This window comes from Thermobia domestica, chromosome 16 (genome assembly GCF_964235325.1).
Source record: "Thermobia domestica chromosome 16, izTheDome1.hap1.1, whole genome shotgun sequence".
NCBI lineage: Eukaryota > Metazoa > Arthropoda > Insecta > Zygentoma > Lepismatidae > Thermobia > Thermobia domestica.
This window is the reverse complement of record NC_137469.1, coordinates 104,951,601-104,978,742: the sequence shown is the minus strand read 5'-3', so window position 1 is coordinate 104,978,742 and position 27,142 is coordinate 104,951,601. Positions and strand designations below refer to the sequence as shown.

The 27,142-nt window shown below is 33.4% G+C and overlaps 1 protein-coding gene across 1 annotated transcript in view; it reads right to left on the bottom strand.

Moving 5' to 3' along the window:
• Positions 1-396: 396 nt before the first annotated feature.
• Positions 397-27,142, bottom strand: part of LOC145673309 (vesicle-fusing ATPase 1-like) — a 154,656-nt gene continuing 127,910 nt past the window's right edge. Inside the window, exons 12-14 of the mRNA XM_081742901.1 lie at positions 21,423-21,607; positions 16,041-16,199; positions 397-12,139 (exon numbers count right to left, since the gene is read on the bottom strand). Coding sequence (XP_081599027.1) covers positions 12,004-12,139; positions 16,041-16,199; positions 21,423-21,607 — 480 coding nt within the window. The 3' untranslated portion in view covers positions 397-12,003. The remainder of the gene's footprint in view (positions 12,140-16,040; positions 16,200-21,422; positions 21,608-27,142) is intronic.

Genomic DNA, 27,142 nt, shown 5'->3' with positions numbered 1-27,142 from the left:
AGTACTAGGAGCACTTTTCTTCTTCGACGACGTGGTTTTGCTGTGAATTTTCTAGGCCACCACCACCTTGAATACTGTTTTTCGGGACACATCCAATACACTCATCAATATTTATAATATAATTTCATAACTAAAATATTAATTATCTCTTTCTGGGTAAACAGATTAGATTTCTCTTATTAGGATATTTACAAATGTAAAAATCTCGTGTCATAAACATATCTGCCAGCATCATAAATGTCTAGAATTCCCAGGACTGAAGTTTATACATAAATATATAAATATATATAAACGCGTGTGAGAGATGTGTGTGTTGACCAATGTGACCCACGTCCACGTTGACCTATGCGGAATCGGTCTTGAGGATAATTATTTATGTGAGGAAAAAAAAACATGTGAGACAACAAACCTAACGTTTTATTTATAATTTGTGAAGATACAAAAACTGGAACTGATAACAATTTGTCTCTTAAATTTGTTCATAATCAACACAGGCCTTTCATTTGTCATGAAATATCTTTCTAAACTGAATGATCTGATATTAAGAAATAGTCTAAGTCGAAGAAACACTATCTGTTGCCAAAATATGCTTTTCCATTTTCATTGCAGTACAACAATCACAATAATAGTTACATGCAAGCACACACAAAAATAAGCTTCTATTTACACAAATACACAGAACAGAAACAAAAATTGATATTTCACAAAGAAATATACATAAATAAAACTTGGAATGAACTATACCACTTATTATAAAGAGAGAGAGAGAAGAAATGCTTGTCAACCTTTTTCACAAACATTATGACGTTTAATGGCGTCAAGAAGTTCTCTCATAGTCTTACAACAATAACACAACATGGACAGACAGACAGAGAAAGTACAACTAGTTAACAACTAACAATACAATTTAAGAGGTTATGAAAAATGGAAGTATTCACACCAAAGTTTTACAGTTAAAGGGTCAATCAAATCCATATTTTAGGATGAAAGAAATAACAAAAGTAAAAGCAATATCTATTTGAAAGTTGATTGTATAGATTACAAATATTTTTTAAGTTTATAAAGGACAAAAAATTAAATGACACCTATATTATCGCCGTAGCTGAACCTCGACAACGAAAGCCGTAAATCAGATGAAAAAGTGAAATTTACTTACATTTTTCATTATCTTCTAATGTTTATAATCATTTGTAATAATACACTGAGCAACCAAAGTATTTCTCGCCATAAGAAATGTTTTCATATATTCTCTAGTTTTTCAAGAACTACTAAAGCTCTATTTAAAATTTAGATGAAGAACACTTAGAAAACTGTGATAGTTACACAATGCACGCAATTAAAGGAAACACGATTTATCTATGCTTCTCTAGTAGAGTGAAAGTAATTGTGTAGTTTTTCATTGATTATATATAAATCTAAACAATTCTTAACTAAATATTCAAGATAATCTGAAACCAGTATACTAAAATAAAATCGATGTTTAAGTTATTTTGATAGAAAATATTCAATCTTGAGCATTTAGCTGTGTGTATATCTTATATCCAAACAATGAGATCTACTTGAAGACTACCACAAAGCCACTAAATACAAAGCATTGAAGACTAAAGTACAACCATACACAGAAAATGTTGAAACAACTGTTTCTATCTAAACACTTAACATTTTTTGAATTTTCTATGAAACCTAGCATAGTATGCTAGTATATTTAAGCACTTGGATTAACATTTTACTATGAAAACATTTTGCTTTTAAAAAACGAAAAAAAAAATCATTTAGCTGGCTATTGCACAGTAGAACTTAAACGAAATACAAAGAAAGACATAGATAAATACCATGATTGAAAGTCTTTTTATCAGGAAGACACATTTTATCATCATGACTCAATTTCCAAATCTGCCTTATAATTTCACAAATATACCTTATAATTTCTCAGTTTTGAAGAGGGGACAGCCACTGGGTAGGATATATATATAAGATTCGGTGGATTTGATGTACAGGTAAGTAGGTCTGTGAAAAACCATAATTTTTCACTTTCTTAGCTGTTTAATTATTGTTTGAATTAGATGTTATGGTAAAAGCAAATCGTATCAGCCACAGGAACTTTACAAGAGATACTGTTTCACAACTAACTGCTATACCCGAGATCTTGGCTCTTTTCGATTTAGCGAAGGATGAAAATACATCTCAAAGGCACCGTAAACAACCTAAAACATGTTTGTTCATAATTACTTACAGGAAAATAGAGACAATCTTATGTTTTGTGCTACATGCTTGAGTAATTTAATGAATTTGTAAATATTTCTTTTTCTGCCGAATTTTTCTCCAGTATGTTTTCAGTCATTTGATTAAAGGCATTATTTTTCACACTGCAAACCTACATGTAGTCATAGAAATAAATTATTAACCTTAACTTTTCTTTAGAAAAAGATATGCATATAAAAACTAATGTATTATGCAAAAAATACATCGAAAACGAAAATTAGAATAATTAAAAGCATAACAATATTATAGTAATGTACGAAATTCAGTGTCAGCAGACATATTTGAGAAGGAAGTATTTCCTGATCTTAGAAAGAGATTAATTACTGAAGACAATTTTCTTTCCAACTTTTACGATAATTACCAAACAACATCGTGCTTAATTAATCACTTTCGCCCTGACGATATTTTCATTGACTTTACCACCATTATCATCAGGAAGAACGAGTAACAAGTGTTAATGTATATACAACAATATTGAAGAAACAATAACGGACCAACCCACAATAATACTTATTCCAATAATGATTGCTGTTCGAACAAGAAAATTACATTAGTATTGTTGCTCAAATGTGCTATCTCAATCAATAATTTATCGGAGTGTTGAAGCTTGTAATTTTTCCATTACATATGCATTTTTCTTTTATTTATATTTCTAAGCAGGTAACCCCGAGCCTCATTTAACATTCTTTTTCCTTAATTATAATTTATTAATACCAAATGATTCCAATTGTGATCTTTTTCTCTGTACCTAGCAAATGTATGCACAACCTGCATATTTACTAAAACTCTTCTGTTTAAAAGTATAAAACCGAAAATGAAAACTACAGTCTAATAAAAGTAATTTAATATATTGCTGATTATAACGCCACCCGATGATGTTGCCAGAGAAACCAGCGAAATGGTATAATGAAAGTAAATAACTGAACACGACATTGAAGTTCAAAAGTATATCTGAAAGGGTTAATCAATCAAGTGTAATTTCACTATTATCATTAAATGGTACATAAATTCGAAAAATTAAAAGCAAATTTTAAAAAAATGCATTTAAAAATACTTTCAAATCGACTTTCAGATATCAAAATTGGAATATATTTCTTCGAAACCTGAATTCTGTCAGTATGCAAATAGATGTATATTAAAGTGATTTCGCTTCCTCATTAGGATAGGAAAATATAATAATAATGATCACGCTACTAAATTTGAAATGACGAAATACAAGATATTCACTGGCCTTACAAGATGTTACATAACCTATAGCGGAACTTAGAAGAGTCATTCCTTTCTCACTATTGCATTTTTTTTTTTTTTTTTTTTTTTTACAATAAGTAAAACAAAAGACAATAGATTTCTGTGTTCCCCAAATTTTTATATTACTTTTGTTTTACGTTCATTTTGAAGAAACCAAAAAGAAAATGTAGTGAGTTTAAGAGCAAATGGTTCTTAAAGAATCAAGTAAATTTTCCTGAGAACTAAACAAATACGAATAATCATGATTGTCTTGTAGAAAATGTCAAACATTAAACTTATTGTTACAAAATTTTAGATTACAAAATTATATAAATTTACACTAGCCGACTCATTCTCTTTAAGTTGGTTAGCAGTTAAAGAAAGATTTCTTACCACTCAAACCTCTTTGCATAATTTTTTCTTGAGATTTGAACATTAATACACGACTTTTCGTCTACCTTAAGAGTGCTAAATAATGGAGACTGCACGAAGAAACTAAGAAATAATGAATGAGATCTCCTTACTTATAAATACCACACACGTTTTATGTTTTCGACTTCTACTTATTTGCTATACTATATCTACTCCGCAACCACATATCTCTAGATGTGAATACTAAAACTGAGACAATAATATACAATCGTACTATATACACATATTTAATATTATTTGGTGTTTAATATCTAGTTGCGATTCCATATAAATTGCCTCATATGTTGTATCTTAGCCTATCTCTGTACACAAAACTATAAGTGAAACATTGTTACGTAAGAGTGTGTCATGGTGTGAATCCACTAAGTAATTAAATGCGAAACTGACTACTACTTCTCAAAATTACATATTCTGAGTATATAGTAGGCAGCATAGTACATATAATAAACGTGTTCTACTCACCTATTCGAGTTAATTCATGCTTGTTATTTTTTCATATTCTACTGTGTCAAAATAAAAATACAGGCAAGTTTATTAAGGTAATTAATTTCGTACCAGGTTCCCAGCACTTTCTTAGATTGGTAATTTTATGGCTGTATTTTTTTACGGATTCTATTAGAACAAAACAAATAATAGTAACAGCAGAAAAACGTAATATGAAAAAGTCATAACATAATAACACCTGAATGTAATTTAAAAAGTCTCTGTGTATCGCACATTCCTACCAATTCTTCGTCATTTCATATTACAAACAAGTATCTTACGTCAAGTGTTTATTACAAAACCCCTACTTAGCATAAATCAAATTTATAGAAGTTTCTGCTTTAACAGAGAGACATTTAAAACAAATTAAAGATGTAAAGAAATTCGAATTCATACACTCAGCAGATTCTTACTTGTAATAAATATTGCAATGGGTAGTACGCAAACGACATACTAAAATACAATTAATGTTTCGCTCTTGCATTTCAAATTATATAAAATCATATCGATTAATGTATCATTAACGGTGTTGAGTACATTGTCATTATTTTTTAGATCATTGTTTTACATGGAGATTATTTGTCTTATTTCTTTGAAATAAACTGGAATGTTAACGACGTGATTTTACTGATTACTTCAAATCTAGTTAAAAGTCTTTTGCTTTTTTGCGTTATTTATAAATTTAATACCACTTAACTGAAATTTGATTATTAAATATTATAATTATATATAACAAAATTTAGTGTTTACGAAGTAAAGAACATTTAAATAGATTTGAAAAAGAAATCAGCAAAATCAAACCATTAAGAGTTCAAACAAAATAGAAAACTAATTCTGCAAATAAATCATAGATGCACAGGTATTCAACACTGTTAATTTATAGTTGGATAAACTAGTACTAGTAGCAAATCCAACTCTATCCATAACTAGAGTGACCATACGTCCCGATTAATCGGAGTTGCCCCGTTTTGGGAGAGTAAAATATTGACCCAAATTTTTAAAACAATATTTTGCTACAGTTTTTTTGTTTTCCTACTTGAAAACACCACAATTAAGTTTGTATTTTAATATATGTTCACCATATAACAATGCTTTGTTATGTTTTCAACTACATAATAAACACTGTTTTGTTTCACATTTTCATTTTGTAGTACTATCTCGTTGTGAACCTAATTTATTTGTTTTTAAAAGGTACCTCCACTTTTAGCTGTTGAAATTATGATCACCTTATCCATAACTAATATGCGTAAGGCTCTTCAATGACTTATATAATGTATGTTACAATGTTGCAAAAAATAATAAATATCAGAACTTTTGAAACGTAATTTTTAGTTCTTACAAAATGCTAGACTTTAAAGTAGTCAGTACTTGCAAGATTTTTGTTAAGCATTACAAGCAAGAGATTTATTTTGGTTATGCCCTTTTGGGCTGAAGGAGGCAAATGATTTAAAGAAAGTGAATAATTACGAAATAATTGGTGGACGAGAATGTGGAAGAAAATTTGGCCACAATCTCACAATTTCATTGATTTCAATTGACTTACAGACATACTGTCTGATGATAGTAACTTTTGAACACATTTTTTTCTAAAGTTATAACATTTTGTTGCAAAAGAAAAAAAGTTACATTGAAGAATTTACTATCATCTTTATGCAATCCGATATTTTTCCGAGTTATGTGAAAATAAGTTGTAAAATTCAAAAAACAGCCTCAAGCTTCGTAACTAAAAGACATGTTACATATTTAACAATTGCTTTTAAAGCACCGAATTCATCTTTGTACCTAATTCAACGAAACAGGTCTAAATTCCGAATTGAAAATTTCTTACCATGCAAAACTGTCATAATTAACTTTTGGCATTTTTCTTTTTTCCCCCACTTTGGGAGTCACTTTAAGCACATACTGCTGATAAGTTGTATTTATTCTCTATGTAACGTACGCTAAACAATAAAACATTATTTCCCTCAAGCTTCTTTATTTTCACTAGACATTATGTATGTGCATATTGATTGCATTTGGGTGATAACATTAAATGTGTATATATGATTTCTGATCTCGCCGACACGACAAATACGTAGAAAGGTAGCAATAAACGATTATATTCGGTACAGCACAGTCAAATATCAGTGCAACGGGATAAAGTATTGACAATCATTATCACTGAGTTGCTGAACTCGTAGCTTTTATTTTATCTATCCGGAAAGCAAATGAAATAAGAGAACCTGTATGTAACGTTTGATAGCTCTATATAAGTGTGGCAAAAGAATAACAATCTTTCAGTCTCTCTCACACCCAAGATGTTCATCAACGGGAAATAGGTTTACCATACCTCGTAATATATGCTTTAAAGATGTCATGTGAAAGTTTTATGCACGTGAAATGAATGCCAAAATAATTGATACACAACCAACACAGAAGTTTTATTGCACACAAACAAAATATATATGAGGATTACAATTACTTAACTGTACTTTTGAGGCCATATATTGCAAGCAGTGAATTTAGAAAGACGTTTTAAAACCATTTTGTTTACAATTTAGGTTTACATAGTCCACGGAATATACGAAGATAAATAGGAAACGGAAAATAGTTTTTGACTAGTTCTCTTTCACAGTTAAGTGTATCCGGATCTGCCAAACCTGAAAACATTTCCGTATAGCTGCTTTTTAAACTTCGAAATATACATATGCATGGATTTACAATTACTTAATTAGTAATCATACAGACTACAATCTGTAATGTCTTCGAACTCATGAATACACATAACCATTCTGATAAACTTCAAAAGTATATAATTATATCGTCTCATTTTTCTGTTGTAATTCAAATATCAACTTGTATTCTAATTCCATTGTAAGTATGATGTTCATTGATATCTGAGAGAAAACAGATACTTGATCCACATCATTTCTTAAAAAAAATTACACCCAAATTTTATTGGAATGTGTTATGTTCCTTGACAGTTGCAAAATATCTCTCAAAACTTGTTACAACTAAAAAGTAAAATAATATGATATTACAGAGGAAAATTGAATAGATATGAATGAGTATATGGTTCCTAGTCACATCAAAATAACAAGGATAATGCATACTTGAATAATGGAATGTTTTATTGCACGCAGAAAAAAAGGCATACATGATTCAAAGCAGAACTTACTTTTTTTTTAAAATTATCAGAACACTACAATTTTTAATTGATACATAGTCAAGACTGCAGATTATCTACAAAATTCGAGCAGAGTAACATATTAAGTTTTTAAAGTTTACCTGAAAGTAGACCAATCCGTAAAAAATGCATATAGAATTTCATTCACGTCTCTTAATTGGAACTGGTTTTTGACCAATATCATCGTATCTTCAATTTGAAAAATATATATGTATATGTATAATCCACATGTATACACGACAGTTAAAATACACGGTTGTAACTCTCCTCCACATGAACTCCAACGAACCACACAAATAACAATTAACTTTGCACTCACAATTGCTTTAGATGCCAAAGGTTTCAAGCTAAGATTTTTACACATTTTCATACACATTATTTAATGATGTTAAAACACACATATTGTTTAAAACTGTTTTATTGCTAATCCAAAGTAAACCATTCATTTTTCATTTCATATTGAAGAAGTGTGCAACTGCTTTTCTCTTCTGAAAATGATTACTCTTTTTTCTATCTTGAGCAATAGAATTACATTCAAAGGCCGAGCAATGAAACTAAAAACCATTCGCTACATATGTTGATCGCAAATTTTAGCCATCATCCATCACTGGTACTAGAGTAGATCTTAAACATAAAATCATTCCTTCACGCCTGAAAACTGTCAATATATTATCGGCTATCAGTCAGCGCCATCACAGGCGAGTTTTTCAAACCTTGGATTGCAAAATTATTTTCATCAATTTGGGTAGCTAAATTATATATTCATTAACTACAAATATATCTTTACAAGATATATTGAGTTAACGTGCAAGACAATTAAACAGAAAAACAATTAGTTTATTTTTACTTTCCGATGTGTATCTGAAAGTCCACTTCACTCTTATCCAGGGTGTCTACTGAAATTCTAAAATGAAATTTCGTGACTTTTTCGTGACCTTTTCTTTACCAAATCATAAAATTTTCTAACATTTTGAAAAGCGAATTTGGGTGCGAATTAGGCCGAATTTTCATTCATGCGATAGAAACGTACTTTGCTTGCGATTTGGTAGCGTCTAAACCCGACCATAGACATTTTTGGTGGTGAATTTTGACGTTTTGTAGAGTAAAATTTTCCAATCTGTACTTACATTTGTACAGTTTAAAAAAATCGTGACCCAAAAGCTAAATTTCGTGGCTTTCTCGTGACTTTCATGACCGTTTTCTGATTTCGTGACTTTTTCGTGACATTCGTGACTTTAGTGACCGATAGACACCCTGTTATCTTTTGAAAGTCCACGAATGTCAAAATACTTCTAAACCATCTCATCTGACTACTACTTGAAGCATTCGCTAACTCTTCAATTAAAATTTGCGATCAATTTACTAGTGTTACTGATCATAGGTTCATTTTATAAGCTTCAGAAAAAGAATTTCATCGATCAATCTCCAGCAGTATATACAAATTAAGTTTAGATCCGTACGGTACAATCGTCATCAAAAGTGTATACCCTCTCCATACATGCTATTTTGTTTATAACATGACTTCAGTAATTTGAGTATTGTTTCGTTTGATGTCGAGAACACGAAACTTCGCGAAAACTGAATCCAAATTTCGATGTAACTGAGAAAAGAACACGTGTGGAGTGGATATGTAATTTTACTGGCCATTGTACATTGTAAATAAGCTGAATCATTGTAGCAACAGATATAAACAGAAGAATATCTTTAAAACACATATAAGAAAGGCACAAGCATTTTATTTTCGATAATATTTAATTAAAAATAAACACACTAAAACTTTATTCGGAAACACCAAGACTTGAGTATTACTGATATGTCTACTTCAATGTGCATACCGACTACTTTTGGTTTTCCTATAATCTATTTTCAGGCAGCACACCACCTTTAAATCAATCATTAATTTGCATACTTTAGTGCTGTTCTATTAAGTCAAAAGTATTACCATTAAATGTCTTTCATTTTGTTCTACTTTAGCATTCACACACAAGAAAAGATTACATCAGCAAACACATTATTACACAGTAAACATGGAATGTAGCAACATTTATGTTACTATATTATGGACTATGTTATTGGTAGCTTGTTTGGAGGTAATATTGACATTAACCCTCCTGTGTTGCGTCTAAGTACATTATACACAATGGAACAACGCCTTCACTTTTACAATCCTATTTTTGTAAATATTTTGAGACACGCACACATATACCTACAATTAGTGCAACATTAGTGTTGTTAAGTTCGCTTTAAAAATAATTCACAAAGTTAAACTATTTACATATATAGTGTTCAACGTTCTTGTTAACATGTCTTTCATATGTCAGACTGTCATTAGTTATATATATTTATAGTATGAATACTGATTCTGCAGCAGCTCTTAATAACAATTATAACGTTTGCAAAAATAAAAACAATATTTTTTCTTATTATTTTTGTTTAGAGAAGCACATGCACTGATGTCATTTACTGAATGTAATTTAAAGAAAATAAAGCACTACGATATATTTCACAGTTGTTAAATAGATTTGGAAGTAATCTTAACTTACCATGTTGTTCGAAAACTTTTCTTGTCCATCGGCAAAACTCTCGACTTGCAGACAATAACACTGTACAATCGGAGCTACAGTCGCTTACATCTCAGTCGCAGTCACTCATTTGCAGAGTACAAAGTTGCGAATTCGATTCCAATTACTCTGTGTGCTTACTGGTAAATGAACACTATATATACAAGTTCCCTCCGAATACTTTAGTTCTTTTCACCAAGTACTTAATCATTTACTTGTATTTGTTATCGCCCATTTTATACCAAGCATGTTTCAAAACAGTATGTGTTTATTTGAATTAAAAAGAAAAAAAATATCACTGCACTTCCGCTTCAAAGGAAAATCTGACTGTATTAGATACGCTTTTCCACCTTCCTTGGTCAGTAATTAAAAGCTAGGAATAGTTTCTCCTTCCTCTAGTGAGCATCCCTATCTTTACTTTAATCAATCAAAGAAGAAAAAGATTACAAAGTGTGATAATATACTTCTTTTTTTTCAATAATAAGGACAAGCATTTGTTTCTGAAGAGAGATGGGGAACTCCACACTAAAAGACGAGGATGCCATTCTCAACTTTCAAACTACCGACTAAAGGAGCTGAGAGAGCTCACCAAATAGAAGAATCTTACTTTCCTTTAACTCGGAGTTTTTATTATTATTATTATTATTATTATTATTATTATTATTATTATTATTATTATTATTATTATTACTGTACCTACTCTTACACAGGTTAATAGAAAAATGACTGGCTTTGAAATTAAGACCAAAATAATGCAATGGTAAGTTAAAGTACGCATATTCACACAGTTTTATGGAACTGAATAACAAAATTGTTATTCAATTACAAACTAGTCCAGTTAAACTATCATATACACACTACGTGCAATAATACTGAATTTAACCAATGATCAACTTGGTGCCTAATATAGTGAAATAAGCACGTCTATCTTCGTTCCACAGAAAATGTTTTTAACTTTTAAAACAACGGCGATCTTATGAAGTATTGGTATAACTGTACTCTTGCTAATATGTTAATAGCTTTAGAACGTTTTGATCACTTTAGTTTATCTGTCTTAAGAAGAACGTAATTCTCTGTAATTGACTAAAGACCATACCCAAATTGGTAAATTTATTCCGACGACGAAAAATAATACTGGCTACTGTATGATTTCTCAGAGGTACAACCAAATTAAGTGGCTGGCGAACATATTTGAAATCATTTTCTTTGCCACTTCACTAAAAGCAGTAAATATTGACACTTATATCTACTGCCTTTACTTCAATGGATTAATAATGTAATGATTTATTGAAGTAGGAATGAAATAAAATTTTAAGGTTCTGTGGTTATGCCCTTTTGAAATAAAATTTTAAGGTTGTGTGGTTATGCTCTTTAGGCCAAAAGACGTGTAGAATGAACACAAATGAATCATAGTAAAAGAACTGGTAGAATTACAATAATGCACGGAAACTGTAGAACTCCAACTTACTTTTTACCACAAAGTAACACAGACTGAAATGGAACTAAAGACTCTTTGCGCTCTGCTAGATATGAGTGTTCTGCTACTGACTCACCCGAAAATCCCCACCCAGCCTTTCCTCATAGAAGTATCAGAGCATCTTGAAGTTATAGTAACACTCAACTAGTAATAAATAGCAACATGATGATACATACAGCTGAATAAGAGCAATATGAAAGTCAATACTGCACTGTGATAAAGATTACTTATACGCCACGGTTAAGTATTAAATGATATTAATGCATGGCTTCTTCATAAATTAAATTCTTTTCTTAAACTTATATTACCCTTCTCACCATCTTAGTAAAGCTGCTAGTAATAAATAATATTCGATTAACAATAACAAGATCTCTCTCTTGTAATTTTTTCAAAGCTTAATGAATAGATGTGCCCGTGTCTAATGCTCCTTCTTCCTCCAATTTCGAAAGGAACTTGATAACCTTGTATTCACCTTGCGTCTGCCGTGCCATGTCAATAAATGCCAACAATTTCTTAATTCCAACAAAAACTCTGAAAGAAAAATATTATTATATATGTTAAACTAAAATAATTATATATAAAAAGATGCAAACAAAAGATAATCTGAAGTTAAAAATATTTTCAAATTATGTGGAATTAAGAAACATTTCTCCTGATGATTCTGACTACAGTGCGAGGAAACTGAAATCCTTGCATTCTTTAAATTGGTTATATGCTGTAACATCTTATAACGTTAACGCTAAAGGTAACGAATGATTTCCGAAAATGAAAGCTTAGGAAAGAATTGTCAGAATAAAGATAGTTGCAGGAAACGAAATAATCCCGACAAACTTCACAGGTACGACGTTGCTCAACACAAGGAATCAAATCAGCTCATCTTTTGTATCACAAGTAAGCACTCTACCACTGAGCAATCATGTTCTCGTAACCAATGTGCAACTTTTGCTTGAAATAATAATGTGATTTCTGATAGCTTGAGTACAGAGAAAATTACTGAAGACTCATACGAATTATAAAATCTGAAATATAGTACTCCACCATATAAGAAATTAAATTTACTACCCATTGTTTCAACGTCATCTATATACAATAGTTATATGTTAGAAGTTTTTAATGGTTTATGTAACGATCGTTTCCTTCTTAAAACGTAAGCAGTCTTGGCATACGTGCAAGTTTGTTCGCATGACCTTTTTTCCTTCAGTTCAAGGAATTTAGAACATAACCATTTCATCTGTTTAGTGTTCAAGAGCTCACCCATTCCATTCGTATATAGTTTTCCATCTATGGTTGGAGGCAATATCATAATGTGAACTATTCAGCAGCTTAGGTTTTTTGTTTCCATCTGTACTGACGAAGATAAGGATGGTTCGCTGAAATAGTTTGTCCCTTTCACAGTATATTATAGGTGTTTAGCTATTTGAATAAGTATCCGATATTATATTTGAAGCTAATGGGAAATCTTGTTGAAAATCACTGCTAGCCTTTATTTGTTTGGTTATAAACAAACAAAGGTTAGAATAGCAGAAAATCGAATCTCATCTCCCGTTAGTCGAACAAGTGGCTTACCACCCAGATATTACCAAGTCTATGCATGTTACTTATTCCTTGATCTTGACTGAACTGAACAAACAGATTCCGGATTCTATGTTGTAAATTCACTATTCCTTGAATATTTTGAGTAGGAGTTCAACTGCAGCAGAGAAGATATGTATACGCAGTACATATATTTTAGCATTATAACATGTTACATTATTATTGGGAGTACAAATTAGTTCGATCCGTTTGTTTGTAGTCAAAAATGCATTTATTTCTGAACAAAATGAATGGACATATTGATCAAATTAGGATTAGGAAGTAGATTTCTGGGCTTTCAGCATCTAAGGCCATGTTAGCCCGTCACGTATGAGGGATGACGTCCCTCAGCGATCACACAATCCGGAGAAAAGGAAGAAAGAAAGGACTGGGGAAGGAAGGAAGCGGCCTGGGACCTAGGTTACCACCACCCGGCATTTGCCTGGTGTGAATGAGGAAAACCCAGGAAAATCTTATTTTGGATGGTTGGCCTGAAAAAGCTTTTTACACTTTTTCTACCGAGTTCCCCCACCGGGAATCGAACCCGGGATTACTCGCACCAGATTAATCAAAGTATTTTCCATCGCTGGCTACTACTTTTTCCACCTCTCAGGCAATTTTCGAATTCCATCTAGAAAAAAAGTCTCGTTGTTGTTGTTGTTGTTCTTCTTCTTCTTCTTAGTAGTAGTAGTAGTAGTAGTAGTAGTAGTAGTAGTAGTAGTAGTAGTAGTAGTAGTAGTAGTAGTAGTAGTAGTAGTAGTAGTAGTAGTAGTAGTAGTAGTAGTAGTAGTAGTAGTAGTAGTAGTAGTAGTAGTAGTAGTAGTAGTAGTAGTAGTAGTAGTAGTAGTAGTAGTAGTAGTAGTAGTAGTAGTAGTAGTAGTAGTAGTAGTAGTAGTAGTAGTAGTAGTAGTAGTAGTAGTAGTAGTAGTAGTAGTAGTAGTAGTAGTAGTAGTAGTAGTAGTAGTAGTAGTAGTAGTAGTAGTAGTAGTAGTAATAATAATAATAATAATAATAAGAAGAAGAAGAAGAAGAAGAAGAAGATAATGATGATCCAAGTTAGGAGTCATTTTTCGATTTCTGTGAAAGAAGTGAACCTATGATCTGCCAAACTGTGGTGCATCCGTTGGAACTACCAGTAATCAGAAGGAGAAATGTCCGGCAAATAACTTACACAGCGGGTAAGGTAAAATATCCCACTTGAGCGTTTCCAAATAAATTTGTACGACTTTTGAGACATGAGGCCCACAACTTTGTCATGTTTTTGCTCGTATTCCGGCCGTTTTTCTCGTAATGCATGGCTGAAATGAATCAATTGTACCCTATACCGACAGCCCGTAATGAAATCGCCAGGTTGAGCAGCTCATAGTATACAAAACCCTTTGGGTCCCACCAGATACACCCATGAATATTCGGTTTTGGTGTTTATGTTCAGGTCAATGGCAACGATTGACTGGACATAGCGTAGTATTTTTTTCTTCTTGGGGTTGTCGTAAAATATCCATTTCTCATTCCCAGTCACAATCCGATATATTTAAAAAATAAAAATCTTTGTTGCCTTTGAATAAGCTGTTTGCAAGTGAAAAGTCGCCTTTCAACGTCTCTCTGTTTCAGTTCATCAAGCACCCAATTGCCTTGCTTGTGAATCATTTCCATGGATTTCAAACGTACGGAAACTGCTTGTTGCGTAATTCCCAATGATTCTGCAAGCTCCTCTTGCGTTTGACTCGGATCTTCATCGAGTAATGCCTTTAATTCTTTGTTTTGGATTTTTTTTTCTTCCCTGTCCAGAGCAAGACTTGTCCAACGCTAATATTACCATTCTTGAAATGTCGAAACCATGATCTATCAGTTGGAGCATTGTCATTATCAACATCTACAAGCATTCGATGCGCTTCAGTTGTACTTTTGTTCCAATTAAAGCATAAAACTAAAACCTCCTTCCGCAAATGCTGCTTGTAGTTAACACAAGTTTTGACACATTCACAAAAGTAAAAAACAGTGATTTTGTATGAAACTCAAAGTGATATTAACTGAATATTATTGACAGATGTCTAACCTCTCTGAAACCACTGAAGTCAGCTATCACTACGAAACATTTATAACAGCCACAGTCATCTTTTGAAAACGGAATTTGTACTTCCATTATTATTATTATTATTATATTATTATTATTATTATTATTATTATTATTATTATTATTATTATTATTATTATTATTATTATTATTATTATTATTATTGATAGAATCCAATATCCAGTTTCTTGATTCTACGTAATAAAACTAGTGATGTATTTCATTCAGTAATGGCGCAATTTCTCTCCTTTGCTTACTCTGCATGCAATGATCTTGATGTTAATATCTTTCCTTTTTAATTTAAGATATTACATAATACATGTGACGATGCGAAGGAGTTGTGTTCTCAACCAGCAACACCAACAATTTTCATCTTTATTAATTTTAGTTTAAATAATAACTTTAAACAAGATCTAGACTACAGCTGAACTTAAAAAGCGTTTTACTTATCACAGGTCTACCGCTTTTTACTTAATTCTCACTTGTAAGGTTAAATTTTATCTTCAAAAATGTAAATTAATACTATTACATATTTATATATATTAATATTCGATCGTTTGGAAGGAAAAAGGCCCTATGAATATTTTTCAGTCCAGACGAGTTCCAGTTTTACTGGTTTGCCACCAAGATAGCTTGGAAAATAAACTCTTATCAAAGTAAGGTTTTCTTTTATTTTCTGAACATTCTTTTATATATACCGGAACTATGAAATAAATGAAAAGAAATGGATTTGTATCTTAAGTAGATTCTGATACGAAGTCGATAGAAGTACGAAGCTCTACTTACTTATGACCGGCAATTTTCTTCTTGATTGAGGAGATTTCCTTCTTGTCAAACACATCAGACTCTTCTAGAACTGTCATCAAATGTTCCGGTCGTGACAAGTTGGGAACGTGCAATACTGCTGTGAAGGCAGATATCATTTCCATATCTTCCAAAACTTGCCTTTAATAAAATGAAGATCAGATATCACTAAATAATTGTAAATACACATAAATCTTAATATAAATTATCTGACAACTAAAGAAGCCCAAAGGACAACGATTCAATAACAGGAACCACCCCTTTTTCCTTATGGTTTAAACCAGTCACTTCCAACTCAACGAAGAACGTCCGAGCATGCTTTCCCTCTCCGAAAGGTTAAAATAAATAAATAAATAAATAAAATGGTTAAGTCATTACTTTTATATGGATTATGTTTTATGACAATTTTGTACATTAAATGTGTCTGAAATTTTTATTATTATTTTTATTATTATTATTATTATTATTATTATTATTATTATTATTATTATTATTATTATTATTATTATTTACCTATAAAGTAAATATATGATTGCTGAAATCAATATTATTAATACAAACGATACTTGAGTTACCCGTCACCAATGTTAACATCAATTAGTTTCGTATGCCTCGTACTGAGAATGAGTAACATCGCAGAGCGATGGGTTGGAAATGACTACTTTAAACTAAGTTAGCTATAAGCAAAAACAAGTAAAAGGTAACTGAAATTTGCTAAAGTAGTTACAACAACTACTTCAGGAACATTCATGCACGAAATTCACTCTTGATGCAAAGGCTGATACATAAGAGCTGCAAGGCCGAGCAAACGCGGTGGTCTGGGGCCGGAGCCCCCAGCTAGCCTAAGGCTACTGTATATAAAACCAAACTCAATTAAGACCAGTCGTGCATTAAATAAGAAAACGTACCATGTTCACAAAAATGATTGAATTTAAGCAGATATATAGACAATACTTGAATGATCATTAACTGAAAGGATACTCACTGAAGTGTTTACCAATCTTACATGGGGTGTTCAAATGAAACTCGTTCGCTTCCCCTGGTATGAACAGTTGATGATAAGATTATATTGTTGTAATGGCATCTAGTGGCATGCATACTAGGGTGGAGCGAAAAAATCAAATTTTCGAGTATCGAGTTCTAATAGGGCTCAAAAGTTGCGTATTTGCGTGCTAATCAATAGAAAAATAAGAAAAAAATCATACTTAGGATCTTCAGATCGCGCAAACGGCTTAAAGTTTGTTTAAAAAATAGCAAAAACACCAACATTTACCTTTACGCGAAAAAATCAAATTTTCGAGTATCGAATCGAGTATACGGCTCAAAAGTTGCGTATTCGCGTGCTGATCAATGGGAAAGTAACGAGAAAGATCACACTTTGGATCTTTAGTTCGCGCAAACGGCCAAAAGTATCAAAACAATTATAAAAGCACAAAATTTACCTTTACACAAGAAATATACAGATTACTTTTTTTCATTTCTGTAGCGTCTAAGTACTTTATTTTAGTTGTGTTAGGTCACTTTTGTTAACTAATTCGTTAATGTGAGAGGTTTTATACATTTTATTTTCATAATGATTTTGCAGCTCTTCGCCCATTTCTCAACTTCCTTTTAATGAAATGGCCCAGAACTCAACACGAGAAGGTGGCTGCAATTCGAGTTCCACCCGCACCCTATCCAACTATCCTACAAATTAGGGTGTGCTAAATTATGTTGATTTAGTCAAGAATTTAGCCTTAAATTCAGACCTTTTATGAAATTTGGGCATTGTGAGTCTTGAGAGCAAAGTTGCTCTAATGTAGCCATCTCTGATTTCTTATCCGCACACTTTCCTGCAGACTCTGTGACAAGTTTGACACGTCTTTCAACTTCCTGAATATGGCATGGAAAATTTAAGTCAAACTCATGGCCAGATTTTTCATACGTAAGTGATAAAGATAGTTTCTGTTGTCAAGCTTTCGAGCACTGAAGGGGGAGCAGCTTACATTTTCTCCATTCTATCGGCTCACTGTAGTCCGGGACCTCTCAGTCAATCCCGATGATTAAGATGTGCAAACCGGGTCTTACTGGTGTACGTTTCTCAAACATACCCTACAAACGAACTCAAAGTGCTTGTAAACTACATTATAAAGACATACCCCTGTCTGGTTTGAGAAAAAGAGATATCAGTCAGTGAAATATGGACTTGTGGACCTAAACATATTTTGAAGGTAGTTCAAACAACGATATATTTGCGAAACACTATTAAAAAAAAACATCGATCATGTGATTGAGAGAAACGCGTTTTTTCGTCATCCAAAGAACATACTGTTCGCTATGACAGTGGATGAGAGACAACACGTACGGGAGTTGGGTTACAGGAGAGTGCTAGAGGCACGAAATCAAGATCCGAAGGGGAAATCTGTAAGAACTTATGTCTCCTCCAATAACTTTTGATGCCACGGACTACAGTGAGCTGACAGATTGCAGAAAATGTAAGCTGTCTCCCCCTCCAGTGCTCGAAAGAGGACTTATCACTTATGTATGACAAATCTGGTCATGAGTTTGACTTCTTAAATTTTCCATGCCATACTCAGGAAGTTGAAAGACGTGTCACACTTGTCACAGAGTACGCAGGAAAAGTGTGCGGACAAGAAAACAGAGATGGCTACATTAGAGCAACTTTGTTCTCAAGACTCACAATGCCAAAATTTGATTTAAAAAATCTGAATTTAAGGCTAAATTCTTGACTAAATCAACATAATTTAGCATTCCCTAATTCGTAGGATGGTTAGGGTGTGGATGGAACTCGAATTGCAGCCACCTTCTCGTGGTGAGTTCTGGGCCATTTCATTTAAAGAAGTTGAGAAATGAGCGAAGAGCTGCAAAATCATTATGAACACAAAATGTATAAAATCACTGACTTTAACGAATTATTAGCAAACATGACCTCACACGTCTGTACGTCTGATGAGGATCTTGGCTAGAAGATCGAAACGTCACGTGTAAATGTGTTTTTATATTAAATAAGTGCAGTCTTGTTCAGCAGTGTGTTTATTTTTCTGATTTTATTCGCAAGACGTTGACTATGATTGTGTGTCAGTTTGACCTCACACAACTAAAATAAAATACTAAGACCCTATAGAAATTTTAAAAAAGTAATCTGTATACTTCTTGCGTAAAGGTAAATTTTGGTGTTTTCTATGTTCTTCAAACTTTTGGCCGTTTGCGCGAACTGAAGATCCTAAGTGTGATTTTGTTCGTTATTTTTCCATTGATTAGCACGCAACTATGTAACTTTTGAGCCCTATTAGAATTTGAGATTCGAAAATTTGATTTTTTCGCTCCACCCTAATGTATAGTTGTAGCATTAGTGTAGTAATCATTGCGAAACATTTCCTGTCTTTGCTGCAATAAGGGTTGAACCATGGCATTCACCATCCCAAATACGAGGTATATCCAAGTCGGACCAGCGAGAAGTCATCCAGTTTCTGAGTATAGAGGGAAAGTCAACCGACTGAGGTTTATCTTCGGATGAAAGATTTCTATGGAGATGGATGTGTAGAAGACGACGATCTTCATAGACGTCTTCAACCGAAGGGACACCTCAACCGTTTGACATCCCTCTGTACTCAGTAAATGGATGACTTCTCGCTGGTCCGACTTGGACATACCTCGTATTTGGGATGGTGAATGCCATGGTTCAAACCTTATGGCTACAAAGACAGGAAATGTTTCACAATGATTATTACACTAATGCTACAAGTATACATAACACTAGATACCATTACAACAGTATAATTCTATCATCAACTGTTCCTACCAGGGATGGCGGACAGATTTCATTTGATCACCTCTTATATAAAGGTTTAATGTGTCAACCGTTGGCTACAGGGCACACAAGTACTCTATAGTCCAGTTCACTCCATTCCCACTTAAAAGATCCAGGAAAACTGTGGCGATGAAACGCCAATTTTGGGCATGTTATTGACAGGGAGACAGTCCCCGCGAGCACTACATCTTACACATACAACCAGGGGTAAAATGGATCTGAAAAGATAGGGGGATGGTAGGTAGCGGTATGAGATCACGCCGTTCCCCTGCCTATCTTTGCCGATTGTAATTTTTTAGGAACTGGGGGGACGCCATACACATTTTTTGGAGGTGAAGGGACAGCGTCCTCCCGTGTTCTCCCTCATTTTTATCCCTGCATACAATAATATAAAAGCTTTGTTGCCTTATATTGTGTTTATGTTCAATAAACTCAATACATTTCAAACACTTATTATATATACTATGGCCGTCATTAGGTTTTCAGCTTCTTGTAGATATAAGCGAACTTCTTGTATCTTGTTTAATTCCATCTTCTTTCAATTCTGTACCTAGAATTTATACTTTAAGTTTGTGAGAAAACAAAATCGTGTCATAACCGGCACTACTAAAATGTGCTTAGTATTATGTGTCTGTTGTTTTCATTGTTGCCAGGTGCCAAATTTCAATGACGCAAAAAGTAACTGGCAAAATCATCTAACTTATTGTATACTATCAGACACATGTTTAACTTTATAAACTTATTGCTGCCTATTGTTTAAGACGTAATAACACTATTTGCTTCAGGCACAGTGTACGCAACAAATGACAAGCAAATTCTATTAGTGGTTTTTATAATCTAATTTCAATTGTTTTTTTACAAATTTAAAGTATGAATTCTAGATACAGAATTAAAAGATGGAATGAAAAATGATGTAGGAAATTCGCTTCTGCAAGAAGAAGCTCAGGCTCTGATGACGGCCATAGTATAACAGGTAGTAGAAATATGCAAGTCCATTGAAAACCAAGAAGGTAACGAAGCTTTCTATTTTATTATGTATTGTATGAGTTGCGTAAAAATGAATCTGCCACTTCATTCTAAAGTTAGACAAGCTCCACATTTCTACCGATATTCGTGCGTACCTGGTTGAGGTATTACCGAATCGTAGCTTGACCGTGTCTTAGCACATGTCACGGCAGACACTTAGGCGCCAGCCACCAATATCATCAGATTTAACCATGTGACCTCTTGTGGGGTTATATGAAGTACATGGACCATTCTTAATACGCTATCTACGACACCACATCACCACACTTACCTCCGAACCGCTAAATCAAGTATGGGGGTGAACTAAACTCAATATATGTATGCCACGGTGAATACACTAAACACTTGTAAGAAATAGCCTGCTATCACGAATAAATATTGCACAAATGTAAAAAGCATATTTTGTACGTAATCTGTACATAAAATATGCTATTTTCATTTATCGATGATTACAGATAATCGTACGTTTACACATAACAATGTTAACAGACAATCATTGAATATCTCTTGTCTACTCTATAAATTACCTTCGGCTTGTAGTGCACAAGATCAGAAGTTTCCTGCCTTTTGGTGGCTGCTTCTTAAGTAACACGAGCAATGCCTGTAGCGTCAAATTGGAATAGCGAGGACCAATGGGACCATAGTCAAGCAATCGCTCAATGTTATCGACTAGAATACAACTCAATTGAGATCGATATGCATCATCGAAATGCTGAAACAAAAGAGTATTAACGTAATTTTAAATATACATAACATGAATTACCAATATTCTTATGTTAAATTACTATATATAACTCAAGTCCTTCAGTAAGTTTCTTATCGAAAGTTCCTAAAAAGAAATAACAGAGCTTAATAGCTTAACAATCTTTCACTTAAGTTTAACTTCAATTTTCAGTCATGCATAAAGAAATGTTCACAGACCTATCTCCTTATTTCAATGTCAGGTTCACCTAGTACGTTAATCTTATTTCTATAGATTAATACAGTAGATACGAAGTTCTCTTGTACACCCAATTCTAATGGAGTCACTTGTTTTAGCCATTCCAATCAGGAGTTTTGAATTCGCATTTTACTCGAAATAACCCAATTTTTGTTTTATTGTTCATGAATATAGCCCGGATTTCTATGCAAAATGCATGTTTATAGTAACATGCAGAAACGTATGGAAAAATGTTTTCTTCTTTCCGACGCACTTGCAAGGATACGTTTGAGACGCATATGTTGGTGCATATAAGTACACATTTTGAGTGAATTTCGATGTGTATACCTATTTCGTAAACTTTGCAGGATACTGCGTATTTCCGAATTTTATTGCTGCATACTATCATATTTAAGAGTATATCACAAGAAAGTAGTTATATTTAAAGTGAACTGACTCACTTTGTAAACGCAGATGTAGAATAAAAATATTGTATAAAATAGTGGGGTAGATAGACAGTGGTGTATCTTATCCTAAATTAGTCCATCTGACTTGTCCTGCACACGGTCTTCATTACGTAGCAGAAACAATCAGATGCTAATATCTAGCAGTAGACGCGCTTGTATCAAATGTAAAGAAAGTATTTGTGAAAGAACTATCGCGCGTACGTATCTCGCGAAGCTGCGAAAAGAATTCCAGTACCTTCTCAACCAGTGGCTAGAAGCTGTGCTGTATTATGCAGATAACTTAAATCAAGTGAAGGCAGTTGTAGACTCACTAAGTCCCAATGATGCAGCCGCTATTTGTGTGCCTCAAAAATGTTTCTCTACAAGTGACATTGAGAACAAAATTGAGTATATACACAATCACTTCTCGAGAATACCTGAAATTATCAGACAGTTGGAATCATGTAAGAATGCTTTGCAACATTCACTCCCCTTGTTGGGCCAATTATCGCAGACTGTCCAGTGAAACAACTCACGGTCTTGCGAAAATAGCGTCAGATAAACTTTGCAAAGTATTAGGCAAAAATCCCGGGTATAAAACAATCTGTGACATTGCAAATGCACATAACGGTGAAAACATGGAATTGGAAGAGAATGTAACACAGGAAGATACTTGGTGTTTTTCACATGCACCAGAGATTTCTGCTGATGTAGAAACAAACTTTTCGGCCTAAAAAACGTTTCTTACTTATAAACGCAGAAGGTTGACAGAAGAAAACCTAAGGAAAATGTTAATAGTTCATCGCAACAGAGATCACTGAGATCAGATATTTCTGTGAGAAACTGACATTTTATTTTCTTAGTGTATAATTCAGTGCATATGTTAAATTTTTAAATGCATATTTTAGTGCATATTTTAGTGCATTTTTTTTTTATGTTTTTCATGCATATTTTGGGGTTTGTTTGTACACGGAAATCCGGGCTTTATTCATGAAGCACTGGAATGTTTCCGTCCTTCAGAACTTAGGTACTGCACAAGAACGTAAAGCAAAATGAATCAAACAATCATTTGCGGCATTTTTGTAGGGATACAATACACCCCCATTCAATCACTTAAAGTGACCGGCGTTTACCTTCACGAAGTGCCGCGTCTTGCGGCTACACATCCACTGGAGCACTATGACCCTAATATTCATTGCTGCTCGTATCACGTTGACTTCCAAATTAACTTCAATATATCCTTCAACACATGCAGACTGGACGCCTTTGTTCTGGTTTTAACGTCCTTTCTACAAGTTCGCTTATTTAGACGGACCTTGATGCAACTACGTACCTAACTAAACAGGCTACCTAAACAAACCTTGAAATGGAAAACATCACAAAAATTCGTCCAATCCTAAGTGCATCAGAAGGTTAACAAATAACGTAAAAAAAGACATATCCAGAGTTAAGATATGGAAAAAAATTTGACGCTTTCTTGTTTTAGTATGTGTCCAAATAAACTGTGCACATATACTTTTGTATTCTTGATGGTGACACTGCAGAGTTTTATAGGGATTATAGAACACGCGGTATTTATAAACGAGTAACCAGAATTAGATTGAACTTTCCTGCGGGTGGTAATCAAATTACATCATTATATTCTTCATTGTGATTTTGTTAAGCATTTTTTTAAAGAAAAAAATAAAAACATGAACACTAACGCTCTTCTCTCACAAACCAGCTAAATATACAGTTTAAGAGCTTGCACATTCATTGCCGCACAGAAACAGTCTCCTAATGGATTGTTTTTATTAAAATGTAGAACTTGAGCTTCTTAAAATTAAGTCTTACTTGCCTAAAATAGTCGAATTTAGAGCGTGAATTAGAATCTAAAAGTTATAAAATGCGCTCCAACAACCAGAAGAAAAAATTACATACAGTGCCTCTCTTCCCGTCCTCGATTATGTAAAAATAGTAACTTAAACACAACCTACTCTAGCTGTGTTAAAAAGAAATCGTTTGCTGTTTGAATGTAGTCATCACAATTAGTATACTACAAAAGGAAACAACGAAATAAAAGGTATAGAGAGAGCTTGGAAATCTGAATGAACTTCTTCCGTTATTTCATACAAGTTAACTAAACTATGACGAAATACTACACTCCATCTGTGTAGCATGAGAACTCGCATATTATTTCTCATATCAAAAGTCAATTTATGCGTCTTACAGCATTTACGTATTTCTGAAACCTCTGCTTCAGAACACTATGTTCCAATTAATACCAAATTCTTTCGTAAAGGTATTTAAATACTTTAAAGTTTTGTCATCGCCACTACATCCATTCGTATGTTCTACAGAGCAAGCCGATAAGCGAGTGGGTCTAGCAGAATGGGTTTCTCGTTTGCTGATTCAAATGTGTGTGGGGTTTGTTTCCCGTATTACTAAGAGCATTACTTCTGTTTCCATATATATATATATACTGCGGTTAGAAGTATAAAGTAATGAATAAAAATTATAAAACTTCATTCCTTGCTGACAATATTTGAGAGATACATCTGTTTCTGGTGCCGCGTTTCCAATTAAGTGCAAATCTTTATTTTTGAACGGTTGATTCTTATACATACTTCTCTTGGCTTAAAGATTTGTGGATCTCCATTTATATATCTTATTTATGAGAGTACATTTCAGTTTTACAGCGCTGGAGCAACAGAAGGAAGTAAAGACATATTATATAGAGTAAACATGAACGACTGGACAGTGTTCGAACCCGGGTCTCCTGCTTACCGTATCAATGCAAACAACTAACTATACAGTACGGTCTCTGAAGACCAATACATCATATTTCACTCTGTACATCACTGAATTCATACCTACAGAGAGGGACTAGTGTGATACAGTACATGATAGATTATTCCCTCCATTTCTCATTATATATATATATATATATATATATATATATATATATATATATATATATATATATATATATATATATATAATTTTTGGTATTTCTTTCTTCCTTCTAGCAGAAACTGGCATTTATAGTTGTAGTTAAGCATGAAATATGCACATAAAATATTCTGTTGTAGTATATTTCAAGAAAAAATCAAATGAAAAGTGAATAATCAGTTTAATGTCCCACGATAATGCTCTTTAGGCTAAGGAAGACGATATACTCAAGACAAAGTACGATTTAACATAAACTTCCGCTGCCCAGATACGACCCATCTCTCTTATCTCTAAATATGTTTTTCGTAAGAGCTTCCTTCCAAAATTCCATGCAAGTTGTGCGTATTTCTCATACAAGCATCGTACTCCACACAATTAAGCACTCTCGGATTGATTATTTGCACAATATTCGACAATAAGTACATATATTGAAGCTCGTTCTTATGTAACTTTTGCTATTAAACTTTTTTTTTTCTGGTTCTACAAATAATAATGAACCATCTCTCGTGCCAGTATTACAAGTGTCCACGCTTGGATAAATTTAACTTTTTATACTAATTTGAGGAGGTGGAATCCAATGGAATTATTGTTGAACATATCCATCCACGAGGTCACAAGAAAAATTACCTCAAAGTTGTTGGGATATAAATTTGCTTAAAACTCAAATATTAGATATTCTGTAACACAAATACAACTCCTGTATAGTTTAGTTTAAAAAAAAATGCACATACGATAACTAAGAAAGAACTAGGAAAATTTAACTAAAAAGCAATAACCTGAGAAAAATTATGAGACAGTTGAATTGTACAGGGTGCGGCATGTAAAACCGGCCCGTCGTAATATTCTGGTATATTGTGTTTTTGGCAACACTTAAATAATCTACCTTCCTACCAAGAGATGGCGTGTCGAGGTCGGGTCGACTTACGTGACCTGCAGCAGTCACGTGCAGCCGCAGCCAGTGAAACTGTCGAAACCAGTTGAGAAAAAGGCCTCGTTGTGTTAAGCCGGGTGAGTGTCAGTGTGTGATAATGCCGTATTCGATACCCGAGCGTGTTGCCATTGTTGAAGGTTTCATTCTCACTGGATCTTTTGTGAAAACAAAGAATTTGTTTCGGGAGAAATTTCCAGGACGTTCTGTGCCAGCAAAAAGCACCATTCTGGAATTGATTGAAAAATGGCGGCGTACAGGATCGGTTCAAAATGCTCCCAGGAACAGACGACCATCTGTCTGCACGGACGTGTATATGGGAATTCTGGAGGAGTTTTATACACACTTGACCGAAGAGGAGCGTCAGTTATGTTACTTTCAGCAGGACGGTGCAACATGCCACACATCAGCTGCATCATTGTCCCTTGTACATGAGATATTTACACCAGAAAGGACAATCAGCAAAGGCTTGTGGCCTCCTCGGTCACCAGACTTGTCCACGTGTGACTTTTAATTATGGGGACTGTTAAAGAGAAGAGTATACGAAACAAATCCACACACCATTGAAGAACTCAAGACCAGAATCCAGGATGTCACCAATAACATTACAACACAAGAACTGACAAGGGTATATATGAATCTCTTCAATCGTGCTCACATGTGTGTTGAAGTGGGCGGAGGACACTTTCAGCACCTGCTGTGAAGGTGAGTAGTCATATTCAATACATTACATTTCATTTATGTGTTGTAGTTAATCATATTCAATACATTACATTTCATTTTATGTGTTCACTTTACGGGCCGCACCCTGTATTTCACAGGTAACTATAACATGTATTCCAATGCATACATTACTTTTTAATTAATTATCTTAGTAAAGAACCAGTCCAAATTTGAAGTCATTTTTCTCGTGACCTTATGTATGGGTGTAGCTCTTTTTACCGATCTTTAATTAGTAAAAGCTATCTGTCTAAAAATGTTTTACGCTAAAGAAGTAGATTAGCTTCTACAAAAACTTTTCTT